General features: G+C 39.5%; 1 protein-coding gene across 4 annotated transcripts in view; it reads right to left on the minus strand.

The window, feature by feature from the left end:
- LOC145350151 (RNA-binding motif, single-stranded-interacting protein 1-like) overlaps positions 1 to 14290 on the minus strand; it is a 350322-nt gene that overhangs the window by 216922 nt on the left and 119110 nt on the right. The window contains exon 1 of one of the 4 annotated variants that reach the window (XM_080199153.1): positions 372 to 676. The exons of the other annotated variants lie outside the window; for them this stretch is intronic. Within the exon in view, the coding sequence (XP_080055279.1) occupies positions 372 to 416 (45 nt within the window). The 5' untranslated portion in view covers positions 417 to 676. Of the gene's footprint in view, positions 1 to 371; positions 677 to 14290 lie in introns of those variants that run through there. 4 annotated transcript variants of the gene reach the window in all.

Below are 14290 nucleotides of genomic sequence, written 5' to 3' on the forward strand. Positions count from 1 at the left end.
GTTAACAGAAAGGGGGCATTTCACAGCAATGGACATCTCGTGGTCTTCAAGTGATCAGCCTTATGGTAAAAAGATTTTACCGCTGTAGTCATAAACTAAATGATAAAGGTTGCACAATTAAGGCTTTTCTCGCCTTATACTTGGGACTTTATTTGACATCAGGAACTGTTCATTTTGCATATTAACATAATGGCATTAATATTGCTGAGTATTAAACCGGAAATAGCCAAATCCATTACAAGACTAATTGGCATTTATGATATATCACTAGTCTGCGCATACATCTGCAGACCTGTAAGAAATAGCATAATCCAGACAAGTCTCCAACTTCAATAAATTGTATTTTCTAAATAGAAAGATTTAAATCCCACCTGTTTGTGAGATGGATTTCTCACGGGATTGTTTGGAAAAATCATTCTTCGAAACGTAACAATTCTCCAAAGTTGTTAGGCAACAAACAGAAGTATTCCTTTATGCAAAATGTATCTACAAGACGGAAAGTTAAACCATTTGAAGTACAATGCCAATGAACGGACTGAAAATTCCCCCCGATTCCTTTGACGAGAGTGCACCTTTTCTGTAGTTACTTGTTGCCTGTCAAATCAGACTGCCAAGTTTTATGACAATATAATTTAAGTTTTAATCGCAACTTCACTTCATTGATCTGGCTTATGGTTCCCAGCAGCAATGGTCCCACCTACTGTGGCCTCACCGACAAAAAAAAGAGACAGGGGTGTCAAAATATTAAGCCAAGCTCCGACACTTCTACTTTGTACAAATTTTGAAATTCAGTTTATTTCACTTCACTTAAATACTCAAAAAGAGAACTACATTTACGATTTACATATTTTTAAAAAATACTTCCAATTCTTAGCTTACTAACTAGAAATCAACCAATCCTCCAACTAAAATGGTTGGCTCCGACATAAATGCTTCGCATTCCAAATGCTAACCATCAGATAGATCTTCCTGTGCTCTGAAAGGCAGAGCCGGAATAGCCTATCAGAACACAGACGCAAACCTTTTTAGCAGCAGGGTTAGAAGCAGTGTAATTAAAAGGAATGTAGATGGTCAATTTGCAAATATGAAAATATATTAGAAAACGCAAATCTCTCAGTCATTATTGAACAAGCTAATCAACATATTTACTGAATGTACTAAAGCAACTGACAGCACCACTAAATGTATTGATTTAATTAGTAACTGAAGGTGAATAGTTCGGATAAAAATACTTAGCAATGAAAATCAGGAAAAATATGCAATTGCTCCTAATCAAGTTATGACCACATTCGTGTTATTAAAATGATTTAACGTACAATAAACCACTTGCCAGTTCAAAGCATGCATGTCTGCCTCTTTCAAGATCCCAAAAGGTGGCATACCTTTTACAATGCACATCACACAAATATGTTCTCGGGTTAACGTGTAAAAACAAGTATCCAAATTTTAGTGGAGATCTTGTCAAGCGATGGCGAAGAACACAAGTACTTTTTTAAAGTTTGCAAATAATACGGCGAAGATCTAACTTTAAAATCATAATCCTAAACTACCACTTGGGTGTAAGATAAAAATAAGATTTTCAAAGAAAGACCAGTTGATATGAGATATGTAAAACATTCCATGGGCCATATACAGCCTAGGAAATAAACTAACATTCATTTCAGGAATATGGAGCATTCTACGAATTATGTACGATTTCAGCATTATAACTCAAGGTTTAATACTACTTGGTTTTCAAAAGAGTGGATCTTATTTCCTTTTCCTGTGATGTCAGCTCATTCCGTTCAGTACAAAATGATGTAATCTTTACTGCTGAGCAACCAACCTTTCTTTCATGGACACATTGCAAAAATATGATATTGCATACTCCTCAATTTTTGTTCCTGTTAGGCTTTGTCCTGCTATCAATCCCTCTGGCCTATACTGTCCAAAAATGTGCCTGAACAAAACAAAGACTCAGCTTTTCTAGATAAATGTATTGTGCTTTGGCCTTAACTCATTTGAACTGAGATTGGAGTAAGTAGTTTCACTTCAATTTTAATTTCACCCTTAGCATATACAGTGGGAATCTGAAGAAGAGACACACTAATCACCAAAATTTCAAGTTAATTTGGTTATTTTGATTCTTCACCTAAATATAATATGCTGACTATATTTCTGTTCTCTGGATCATGAGCATAACATCAAATAGCTCAGAGGAAGGCCATTCAGCCCATTATACCAGTACTAGCTCTTTGAATGAGTTATTCAGAGCTCTTTGAATGAGTTATTCAGCAAGGTCTATTCCCCACTCTTTCACACAGTTTTCCTTTTCAAGTATATATCTAATTTCCTTTAAAAAGTTGCCAATGAATCTGTACTTTCATGTAGTGCATTACAGATCTTACCTTAAGCATAAAAAATTCTCATCTTTCACTGATTCATTTGTCAATTATTTTAAATCTTTGTTACTAACTCTCTGAATGGTTTTCCCCTATCTATTCAATCAAAATCCTTCAACATTTTGAACATTGTTAATAAATTTTCACTGATGCACACATATATATGAGAAACAAATGAAGGACCAGCCAATAACCAGAGGGTACAAATTTAAGGTACTTGGCAAAAGAATCCAAGGTGACAGGGAAAAAAACCAAAGGAAAAAATGCTGTAAATTCTCAGCAGGTCTGGCAGCATCTGTAAGAAGAGAAAAGAGCTGACGTTTCAAGTCCAGATGACCCTTTGTCAAAACTTCATCAAAACTTTGACAAAGGGTCATCTGGACTCGAAACAAAAGCTCTTTTCTCTTCTTACAGTTGCTGCCAGACCTGCAAAGATTTTCCAGCATTTTCTCTTTGGCTTCAGATTCCAATCTAAATTTGCTTTTATTGTGTGACAGGGAAAAATATTTTTAGGCAAAAATGCTTAGGATTTGGAACGCACTACCCAATGTGGAAGTGGATATAGATTTAATTACAGACTTCAGAAGGGAATAAGATAAAGTATGTCTATTAACAACATCACCTCACAATTTATATAAAGGAATAATTGGCAGTCTAGTTGTGCAAGGCCCCTTGGGGATGAGCAACCATTAAATTATAGAGTTCTTCATCAAGATGGAGAGTGACATAGTTGATTCTGAGACTGGGGTCCTGAATCTAAATAAAGGAAACTACGATGCTATGAGGTGTGAGTTGGTCATGATGAATTGGGACTCAAAATGTTAGCTCTGTTCTCTCTCCAGAGATCCTATCAGACTTGCTGAGATTTCCAGCAATTTCTGTTTTTATTTCGGATTCCAGCATCCACAGCAATTTGCTTTTAATTAATACTTTTGTTCTGTCTTCACAAAGGAGGGCGCAAATAACATAAAAGAAATATTGGGGAACACATGATTTAATGAGAGAGAAGAACTGAAGGAAAACAGTTTTAGTAGGGAAATGGTATAATGGAAATTGATGGGATTGAAGGGTATTAAATCATCAGGGCCTGATAATCTATACCCTTGAATACCTAAGGAAGTGGTTGAGAAATAGTGGATGCATTGCTGGTCATCTTCTAAGATTCCATAGAGTTTGGAACAGTTCCTATGGATTGGAGCATAGCCGATGCAACACTACCTTTTAAAAAGGGAGGTAGAGAATTATAGACCAGTCAGCTGGACATCAGTAGTGGGGAAAATGCTAGAGTCTATTATAAAATATTTAACAGTAAAACACTTGGAAAACAGTGGCCAGGTCAGATAGAGTCAGCATAGATTTACGAAAGGGAAATTATGCTTTACAAATTTACTGGAATTCTTCAAGAATGTAACAGTAGATGTTGATGAGGGAAGCCAATGGATGTGCTTTATTTGGACTTTTAGAAGGCTTTTGACAAAGTCTCACAAAAGAGATTAGAAATTAAAGCATAGGGATTGAGGTAGTGTATTGAGATGGATAGATAACTGGTTGGCAGATAAGAAACAAAGAATAGGAATAGATGGGTTGCTGAAAGTAAGCATGCAGGTACAGCAGGCAATGAAGAAAGAAAATGGTATGTTGGCCTTCCGAACAAGAGGACTGGCGCACAGGAACAGGAATATCTTGCTGCAGTTATACAGGGTATTGGTGAGACCAGACCTGGAGTATTGTGTGAAGATTTGGTTTCCTTATCTGAAAAAGGGTGTCCCTACTATGGAAGGAATGCAGAGAAGGTTTACCAGACTGATTCCTGGGATGACGGGGCTGACATATGAGGACAGATTGAATCGGTTAGAATTATGTTTGTTGGAGTTTTGAAGAATGGGGGGGATCTCATAGAAACCTTTAAATCTCTAACGGGACTAGATCGATGCAGGAAGGATGTTCCCGATGGAGGGGGTGTCCAAAACCAGGGATCATGAAAAGGAATTTCTTCACCAAGTGAGTGGCGAGCCTGTGGAATTCTCAGCCACAGAAAACAGTTGAGGCCAAAACATTGTATGTTTTCAAGAAGGAGTTAGATACTGCTGCTGGGGCTAAGGGGATCAAATAATATGGGGGGAGAGCGGAAACAGGTTATTGAGTTGGATGATCAGTTATGATCATAATGAATAGCAGAGCAGGCTCGAAGGTCAAATGACTTACTCGTGCTCCCATTTTCTAGGTTGCTATATATGGCATCTTTCATGTAATGAAACATCCCATGGCCTTCATACCTCAAAACATTATAAAACGAAGTATAACACCAAACCACATAAGGAGATATTAGGGCAAATTACCAAAAGATTGGTCAAAGACATAGGGCAGAATCAGCACAGAAACTGGCAAAATTTGACATCAGAAAGCAGTGCTTGACCTGCAATGGCATTGGCAGCTTTCTCTGCTGTATTGTGCAGCACCTTATTGAAAAAAATGCTGAGGCACAAGTTTCACATCAGATTAGTGGTGGGGCGGCCTCTGAATCACCTGCCCTGCCTTGACCACAGGCCTTCAGCGATCTAGCTGCCATATTTAAAGGCTATCCCTGAACAGAGCTAGCACTTCCCAAGGGATCATGATGTGCTGAAAAGTCAAGGCTTCCAAAGGAAACATACTGCTTTACATTCAATGACATTTCCCTCAAGCATCTGCTGAACATAGTGGAGGCCCACTGCAAAGTCCTCTATCCTTGCTCTGTGCGAATTGCCTCATCCAAGGTGACAAGTTCAGCAGAGCAGGCAGTGGCATTGATGAGCCCTTTTGCCCTACAAAAGAGGACAGCCACCCAGTGCAGAAAAAGAATTAATGATCTGCTCTGTTCCAGCGAGTAAGTCACATTTCTCAACACTCTCATCTCACACCCTCACAAATCTTTCATACATCTACAAAGACCTCACTCACTGCCAGCTCAAGGGACATCACCACTCATTCTCTCTCACACACATTCATCTCCCTGTGGGTTGTGTCTGCATTCAATCCATAGCATCATTTGTCATTCCAATGGCCTTGCACTGAAAACCAGCCAGGAAGAAGCCACTTCATACACTTGTCAATGATTATTTTAAAATCAAGATATTGCTTGACTATGAACCACTGTATATCAATGAGTATAAGAGTGATAAAGGAGCAGGACTTGCTATGAATTAAGCCATGAGCAGCAGAGTTTTGGATGACCTCACGTTTACAGGGGGCAGAATGTAGGAGACCAACCAGAAGTGCATGGGATTGATCAAATCTAGAAGTAACAAAGACATAGAACATAGAACATTACAGCGCAGAACAGGCCCTTCGGCCCACGATGTTGCGCCGACATGGATGAGGGTTCCAGCTGCAGATGAGCTGAGGCAAGACAAAGTCAGGCAATGTTAAAAAAAATGTGGAAAAGGCAGTGTTAGAGATGGCAAGAGATCCAAAGAAAGTATTCAGCCATCAGAACTCTGCATGCTTAATCTCTGTTTTGAAACTACTATCTATATCTTTCCTTACTTTCAAACGTCTCCTCAAAATATACTATTTTGACCACAGCTTTTTGTACAGCTCTCAGTCCTGAGTAGTTTACATTTCCTCTCCCCATTCTCCACCTCCCGCACACAACTCCAACAAAAAACATTAATGATACCATCAGCTTAATTTTGTTGTCCTATCACAGTGTCAGTAAATCCATACAGAAATGCATGCTGGTCATGCTGACAGTATAAGAATTAGTCTCTACCCCTTCTGTGAGATTTACTTATTAATATATTTGTGTTAAATTCCCTCTGTCGATTGGGAACATGGTTTTATCTATGGGGGGATATCTGGCAGCTGCTTTAATGCCTTCAAGTGAAACTTTGAACAAAAGTTTTTAAACAGAAAAGCATTCAAGCATTTTAAACTCAACAGTGAAATGTATGAAAGAACTATCATCTTTAACATTCCTTCATTGCTCTCTTCAGTTAGAGTGCTCTCAGGTTGATAATAATGGAAGCTCAACAAAACGTGTTTGCTATTCTCAATATGAGTGACACATGGCTCAAAAGTTGCTGGAAGAGCACTCACAGAGACGTGACAGAGTGGCTATTAATGTGGTGTTCTTTCTCAGGGCAGTTGCACAGACTCTGAGGAAATTTACCAAGTGTACCCTGCATTTAACTGTAATGATAAAAAATATTGCCCCAAACAGCAGTATCTTGAACACAGATGCATGACTATTACTTGTGAATATTTCAGCATGTTGCCATCATGAAAAAACCTATTTTAACAACAATTTGTATTTATATAGTGCCTTTAATATAGCAAAGATCCCAAGGTGTTTTACGGGAATATTATTTTAAAAAATATGACTCTAACCACTTGAGGAAATATTAGGACAGATGAGCAAAGGTTTTATCAAAGAGATAAGTTTTAAGATAAAAGCAATTTACCACAGATGCTGGAACCTGAAAGAAAAACAGAAAGTGCTGGAAAATCTCAACAGGTCTGACAGCATCTCTGTGGAGAGAGAATAGAGCTAATGTATCACATCTGTAAGACACTTTGTCAGAACTCTAAGATTTGCCTTAAGAAGGAGAGAGAGGATAGGAACAGAATTTCAGTGCTTAGGGCCTTGGTAGTTGAACATATGGTCAACAATGAGAGGGGAATTAAAATTGTGAACATGCAAGAGCCCAGATTTGGAGCAGTCCAGAGATCCCAGGCATTGTATGGTTGGAGGAATTTCAGAGATGGGGAGTGATAAAACTATGGAGGAATTTGAGCACAAGGATGGGAAGTTTAAAATTGAGGTATTGATGAACTGGAAGCCAATGTTCATCAGCGGACACATGGATCTCATGGAGCTAATGGGACTTTATGTGAGTTAGAATATGAGCAGGAGAGTTTTTGATGAGGTTAGATTTGTGGAGGTTGCCAAAATGGGAGGCTTTCTAAGGGTTTTGCGATAATCAGGTCGAGAAGCAACATGAAGCAAAATGAATGAAGGTTTCTGCTGCAAATGAGCTGAGGTGGGGCAGAGTCAGGTGACATTATGTAGGAAATATGCAGGTAGTCTTGATGATGGGAGAGATATGTGACTGAAAATTTGTCTCAGAGTTGCAAATGCTTTGGTTTAGACTCATGGTATTTGTCAGGAAGAGAGATGAAGTCAAAAGCTTGCTTCACCTTCCAGCTACCAAGGAAACCTTCAAAAGATCACCACACATAGTTGAAAAATTTGTCATCCTTATGTAGCTTACAATAGCAGCTGTTTGCATATAGCACGCATCTAGTCTGCACTTCTCAAATGTCAGCTTTTCACAAATATGTTTCTGTTTGGAGGAAAAAGGTATCATTGATGGGAGTAAAGAATAACTAGATGTCATTTCTCATCCCTAGCCACTGTGAAGGATCCAAAATAGAATAGGCGCATATTTTGTAAGGAAATAAGTTGAGACCATACAGCAAATTGTCACCCTGCACCAGTCAAATATCCATTATTATTGCATATCTTATTTTCAATAGTCACAACCACAGGCACTGCCCTTTCCAAACCTTGGATGTACCATAGTATCTCAGCGTATTATATATTTTGTTGAAAGAAATGTGCTGCTGACACCAATGTAAACATTGTCCATCTTCTGTTTCAAAAGATGGCCCAACGGATCCAGCAACATCAGCCACAGGTAAAGCTCTTCCCAGTCTCACTCACTTACCTGTTGCAGATGCCAACACATGCACAATAATATAAAAGCAAAATAGTGCACATGCTGGGAATCTAAAATCAATCGACATAGGAGCGGAATTAGGCCGCTCAACCCATTGAGTCTGCTCCACCATTCAATCATGGCTGATATTTTTCTCATCCTCATTCTCCTGCCTTTTCCCCATAACGCCTGGTCCCCTTATTAAACAAGAACTATCTATCTCTGTCTTAAATACACTCAATGACCTGGTCTCCACAGCCCTCTACGGCAAAGAGTTCCACAGATTCACTACTCTCTGGCTGAAGAAATTCCTCCTCATCTCTGTTTTAAAGGATCATCCCTTTAGCCTGAGGTTGTGCCCTCTGGTTGAAGTTTTTCCTACTAGTGGAAACATCCTCTCCACGTCCACTCTATCCAGGCTTCACAGTACCCTGTAAGTTTCAATAAGATCCTTCTAAACTCCAACGAGTACATACCCAGAATCCTCATACAACAAGCTCTTCATTCCAGAGATCATTCTTGTGAACCTCCTTTGGACCCTTTCCAAGACCAGCACATCCTTTCTTATGCACGGGCCCAAAACTGCTCACAATATTCCAAATAGGGTCTGACCAGAGTCTTATACAGCCTTAGAAATACATCCCTGCTCTTATATTTTAGCCCTCTCAACATGAATGCTAACATTGCATTTGTCTTCCTAACTGCCGAATGACCCTAAATGTTAACCTTAAGCGAATCTTGAACAAGGACTCCCAAGTCCCTTTGTGCTTCTGATTTCCCCAACATTTTCCCATTTAGAAAATAGCCTATGCCTCCATTCTTCCTTCCAATGTGCATAACCTCACAATTTTCCATAATGTATTCCATCTGCCACTTCTTTTGCCCACTTTTCTAGCCAGTCCAAGTCCTCCTGCAGCCCCCTGCTTTCTCAATACTATCTGCCCCTCTACTTACCTTTGTATCATCTGCAAACTCAGCAACAGTGCCTTCAGATCCTTCTTCCAAATCGTTCATGTATATTATGAAAAGTTGTGGTCCTAACACTGACCCCTGAGGCACACCACTACTCATCAAGGACTCCTTAATCCCTACTCTCTGCCTTCTGCCAGTCAGCCAATCCTCTATCCATACCAGGACCTTACCCTTCACATCATGAGCTCTTAACTTATTTAACAGTCTCCTATGTCAAAGGCCTTCTGGAAATCTAAACAAATCATGTCCACTGGTTCTCCTTTATCTAACTCCCTTGTTACCTCCTCAAAGAGCTCTAACAGATTTGTCAAATATGTACTCCCCTTGCCGAAGCCATGCTGACTCAGTCCTATTTAATCCAAATACTCCGCGATCTCATCTTTAATATTGAACTCTAAAATCTTGCCAATGACTGAAGTCAGGCTAACTGGCCTATAATTTCCCATCTGCTGTCTCCCTTCCTTCTTAAATAGAGGTGTTACATTAGCTACTTCCAGTCTTCTGGGACCTTCCCTGCCTCCAGTGATTTTTGAAAGATCACCACCAATGCCTCCACAAATTAGCAGGTCTGGCAGCATCCATGGAGAAAGAGTTAATGTTTCATGGGGATCTTCCATCACCAACAACATGATGCTCATAGTAACAGCCCTATTTGCATCCAGACAACAGTCAGCACTGTAGACATGTCTTTAAAAGTAATATATAGTGTGTATTATATTTGAAGGGGCTCCTAACAGAAATTGAACACACTGTTTAGTCAGTCACTTTGCTATCATGAATAAGACAATATGTATTAATTAATCTCATGAACGTCAGTGACCTGAAGAACCTATAGTGGCATCAGAAACAACATAACATTCTTAATTCTATTTCCATTACCTCCTTTGCAAGACGAGATGATATATTATGCTGTCTCTTATTAGCAGCTAAAATAACATTGAGAATTCAGTTAAGATGGGGAAAGAAATTATAACCATGCTGCTCCGCATTGTGATATCTTACAATTCAAATGTTTTGTATCACATAAGTATAAACTTCTTAAGTAGTATTTGTTTCGTCATCATGAATAACTTTTTACTAGGCCTGTGCACTGTCAGATTGCTTGACTATCATTTCATCTGAGATTAAGTAAAATTTTGCACAAATAAACACTGAAAATACTGAATCACTGGCATGGATTTTCAGAGCTTCATGGAGAGTCATGCCATGCTGCTGAAAGGGCATTAACTTAGTGTTGGCATTACACATGTTTTAAGTTGTCATAAATGCTCTTGAAGAGCAGTAAGGTCTGTAGAACTGTCAAGTTAAAATTACTTTGATACCCAACCCTTTAAAACTCTCAGTGAGAGTTGAATGAAATCTGTTCCAGCAATTAAATTGCCATTTGCTGACCTTAGCCCAAGGGTTATCATTATGTCATTATCAGTGCTTGGCTATTTTCTATAGCTGATCATTATTTTTACAGGAGATCCTAAGTTCATAGTTTGATTAGCAGCCCAAAGAGTTTATTTAAATACAAGCTGATTTTGATGTAAAGTTTATTTATTAGTCACAAGTAGGCTTACATTCACACAGCAATGAAGTTACTGTGAAAATCCCCTAGTCGCCACATTCCAGCGTCTATTCGAGTACACCGAGGGAAAATTTAGCATGGCCAATTCACCTAACCTGCATATCTTTGGACTGTGGGAGGAAACCAGAGTGCCTGGAGGAAACCCACAGAGACACGAGGAGAACGTGCAAACTCCACACAGACAGTGGCTCAAGCCGGGAATGAAACGTGAGTTCCTGACACTGTGAGGCAGCAGTGCTAACCACTGTGCCACTGTATGGTTTTATGAATAGAAATCTGTTTATTTTCATAAAGGACTGAGTATCTGAGGGGATTTCAATCTGTTGCATGGGGTTTCATGAGTGAGAGCATGGTTCCTTAGGTGTCCCCTTATGGTTATTGGATGAGTTGGCATAGATGATGTCAGGACAAACGATTGGCACGAGTTGAACTTCAATTAGTATGGGGGCTATAAGGACCCATAGGGATGGATGCTGTGTATGAGTTGGTATGAAGGGTATGAGGGGCCATTGAGGATGGATGCTGCAGCTTGGGTTGACATGGAGGTTATGGGGGGGCATTGGGAGTGGGTGACGGGTCATGATTTAGTATGAGTTGACATGGAAAATGCATGAGGAGTGGGGGTGGGGGAGTAGAGGGTCTTGCTGACACCGTCCCCTTCATGCCAACCCACACTCTCATCCTTGCTAACCACAGCATCCAATAACCACCCCCCCCCTCCACTGACAACATTGCTTCTGGTTCTCTATTCTTACCTGAGGGTGGCTCCCAACTCCACTCCTGAATTTGCACTAAGTCCTGGGATCCACAGCGGCACAGTGGTTCGCACTGCTGCTTCACAGCATCAGGGATCTGGATCCAATTCCAGCCTTTGGAGACTGTGTGGATTTTGCATGTTCTTCCCATGTATCTGTGGGTTTCCTTTGGGTGCTCCGATTTCCTCCCACAGTCCATAGATGTACAGATTAGATGGTTTGGGTATGCTAAGTTGCTCCTTAGTGTCACAACATATGGAAGTTAGATGGATTAGCCAGGGAAATGTGTGGGGTAATGGAGATAGGACAGGGGAGAGGACCGGGATAGGATACTCTGTCAGAGTCAGTGCAGACTCGATGGGCTGAATGACCTCCTCTGCACTTTAGGGATTCTATGATTCTAGTGGTTATACAGTCAGTCAGTGCAGGGAGCTGCCAACTGCACTCATCAACTTCTGCCACTAGATAGAGTCTGGTCAAACTAAAAATCTCATGTATTGAGTACAGATACTGGACATTTTTAAAATAACTTTTTGTATATTTTATTTCTTCTTTATTTTATGTTGCAAGTTATTTTAGCAAGTAACGTACAATTCTTCACAAGTATGGTACAGTATTTCAACTTGTACAATTTTTTTTCCAGGCAAGAAATGTCTAAAGGAACCTATCTCTAGCTTTAACATTCATTCCTATGGGAGTCCATGATTTACTTAAAATAATTTCATTTCAAGTTATGATTTTTGGGAACCAAAATACACTTACTGCATTTAACAAAACAACTGGGACAACTCTGGAGCAAAAATCCAGGCCACTGTCTCACAGGCCCTGCCATACTCTGTTCCCCAAATATCAGATCCATCCCTCTCTCTGGCCACAATCTCAGAGTGACAGAGCAGCAAGACATGGAGTCAACTGACATTTTTACAAGAAAGGGAAGAAAGAAAGTGAGTGAAAAGAGAGAAAAAAGTCAGAAAAGTTTTTAAAAAACTAAAAAGAATCAGCAGAAGGTGAGGACATTGTAATACACTTGTGTCCGGGAATGGTTGCATTGCTTTATTGGCCTTCAGAAGTTGATCAGGCAAAAGATGGGAAGTGGTTTCCACAAAGATCAAAGTAGAGCCACTGTTGTTCACTAATTTCAACAACAATTTCACTAGGGTATATAACCTCTAGGAACAATTCACCACATGTTGAAATGAGACATTGCAGCCTCAATGGTCCTTCTCCATACGCCTCCAAGGATGAGTGTCATGTCAGGGCCATAAATCGCATCATTACCAGGGGTGTCTATGATAGTAATGAGAAGGCCTGAATGACTGTAGCAGGAATAATTCACAATGTGTAACTGATTCAGTGATTTGCAGAGAATTGAAACTCATAATGTATCTCCTCCACTTCGCAAACTGCCTGATTTTTAATAAATTGTTAATGGATGGTGACATAAATGCATTCTTTAATGGTGTGAGTTCTTAGCAATTTGTGATTCACTTCCAGCTAATTTTTTAATATGTTTTTTGAAGTTCAATCCAATATCAGCCTAGTTTTCAAGTATTATTTCAGTTTATTTTTAATGATTAAATTATTCAAAACCGACAGATTGCATAATTTTGATGTGTATTGCCCAATCAATCTATCAGGATATTTTGCTTATTTTGACATTTTAGTATTTTATAAGAATGTATCATATGTTTTCCTAGTTTTAAACAAGCCCCTAAAATGTTCATTAAAGCAAGAACTTGCGATTCCATAAACTACTGAAAAAGTAACTACAAGCTGTTTGTTCTTTCTTAATTATTTGTTCATGGTATGTGAGTGCACTGGCAAGGCCAGCCTTGCAAGGTACTGGCAAGTCACAACTCTACCCTTGAGAAGGTGCTGAGCCAGAAGAATAAGAGCAACTGGTACATGGAAACACCACCATTTGCAAGCTCCCGTCAAAGTTACACACCATCCTGATTTGAAAATATATCTTTGTTTCTTCATTGACACTGGGTCAAAATCCTGGAACTCCCTTGCTAGTAGCACTGATATAAACCTGCACCACATGGACTGCAGTAGTTCAAGAAGGCAGCTCACTAACACCTTGTCAAGAACAATTAGGAATAGGTGATAAGTAATGATCTTGCCAGTGATGATCACACATTATTAATGAGTCAAAATACCAGGAAAACAAAAAAGTGTGCAATTACTTATTTATACTAAAGTACAGTAACTGCAAATTGTCCCATCATTTACTTTTAAGGAGTTTTTAAAAAATGAAATGAAAATGGACAGACCACCCAGTGTTGACCTAGGCACCAGATATGACAACAGCAAACTCAATCTCATCAACCTTGCAAAGTCCTCTTTGCTAACATTTTGGGGATTGTACAAAAAATGGGAGCACTGACTCACATCTAAGCAAGCAACAGCCTGACATAACCATACCTTACGGAGAATATCCCAGACATCACCATCCCTGGGTATACCCTGTCCCATCAGCAGAACAGACCTACCAAAGGTGACAAAACAGTGATATACAGTCACAGAATCTTTACAGTGCAGAAAGGCCATTTGGCCCATTGAGTCTGCACGGACTCAGTCCTCTGCCTTTTCCCCATAACCTTGCACATTCTTTCTTTTAAGATAGCAATCTGATTCTCTTTTGAATGCCTTGCTCGAACCTGGAATCAACAACTGAATGAAAAATATTTTCCTCTCATCACTTTTACTCCTTTCACCAATTATTTTGAATCTGTGCCTTCTAGTTTTTGATACTCTTGATTAGGAATAGTTTCTCACTATTCAACCTGTCTATACTCCTCAGAATCGTGAATGCCTCTCTCAAGTCTCTTCTCAGCCTTCTTTTCTCCAAGGAAAACAGTCCCAATCTATCCTCATAGTTACAGTTCTTTATCCCTGGATTCATCC

The sequence above is a fragment of the Carcharhinus amblyrhynchos genome, chromosome 11, assembly GCF_965287045.1.
Source record: "Carcharhinus amblyrhynchos chromosome 11, sCarAmb.v2.hapA, whole genome shotgun sequence".
NCBI lineage: Eukaryota > Metazoa > Chordata > Chondrichthyes > Carcharhiniformes > Carcharhinidae > Carcharhinus > Carcharhinus amblyrhynchos.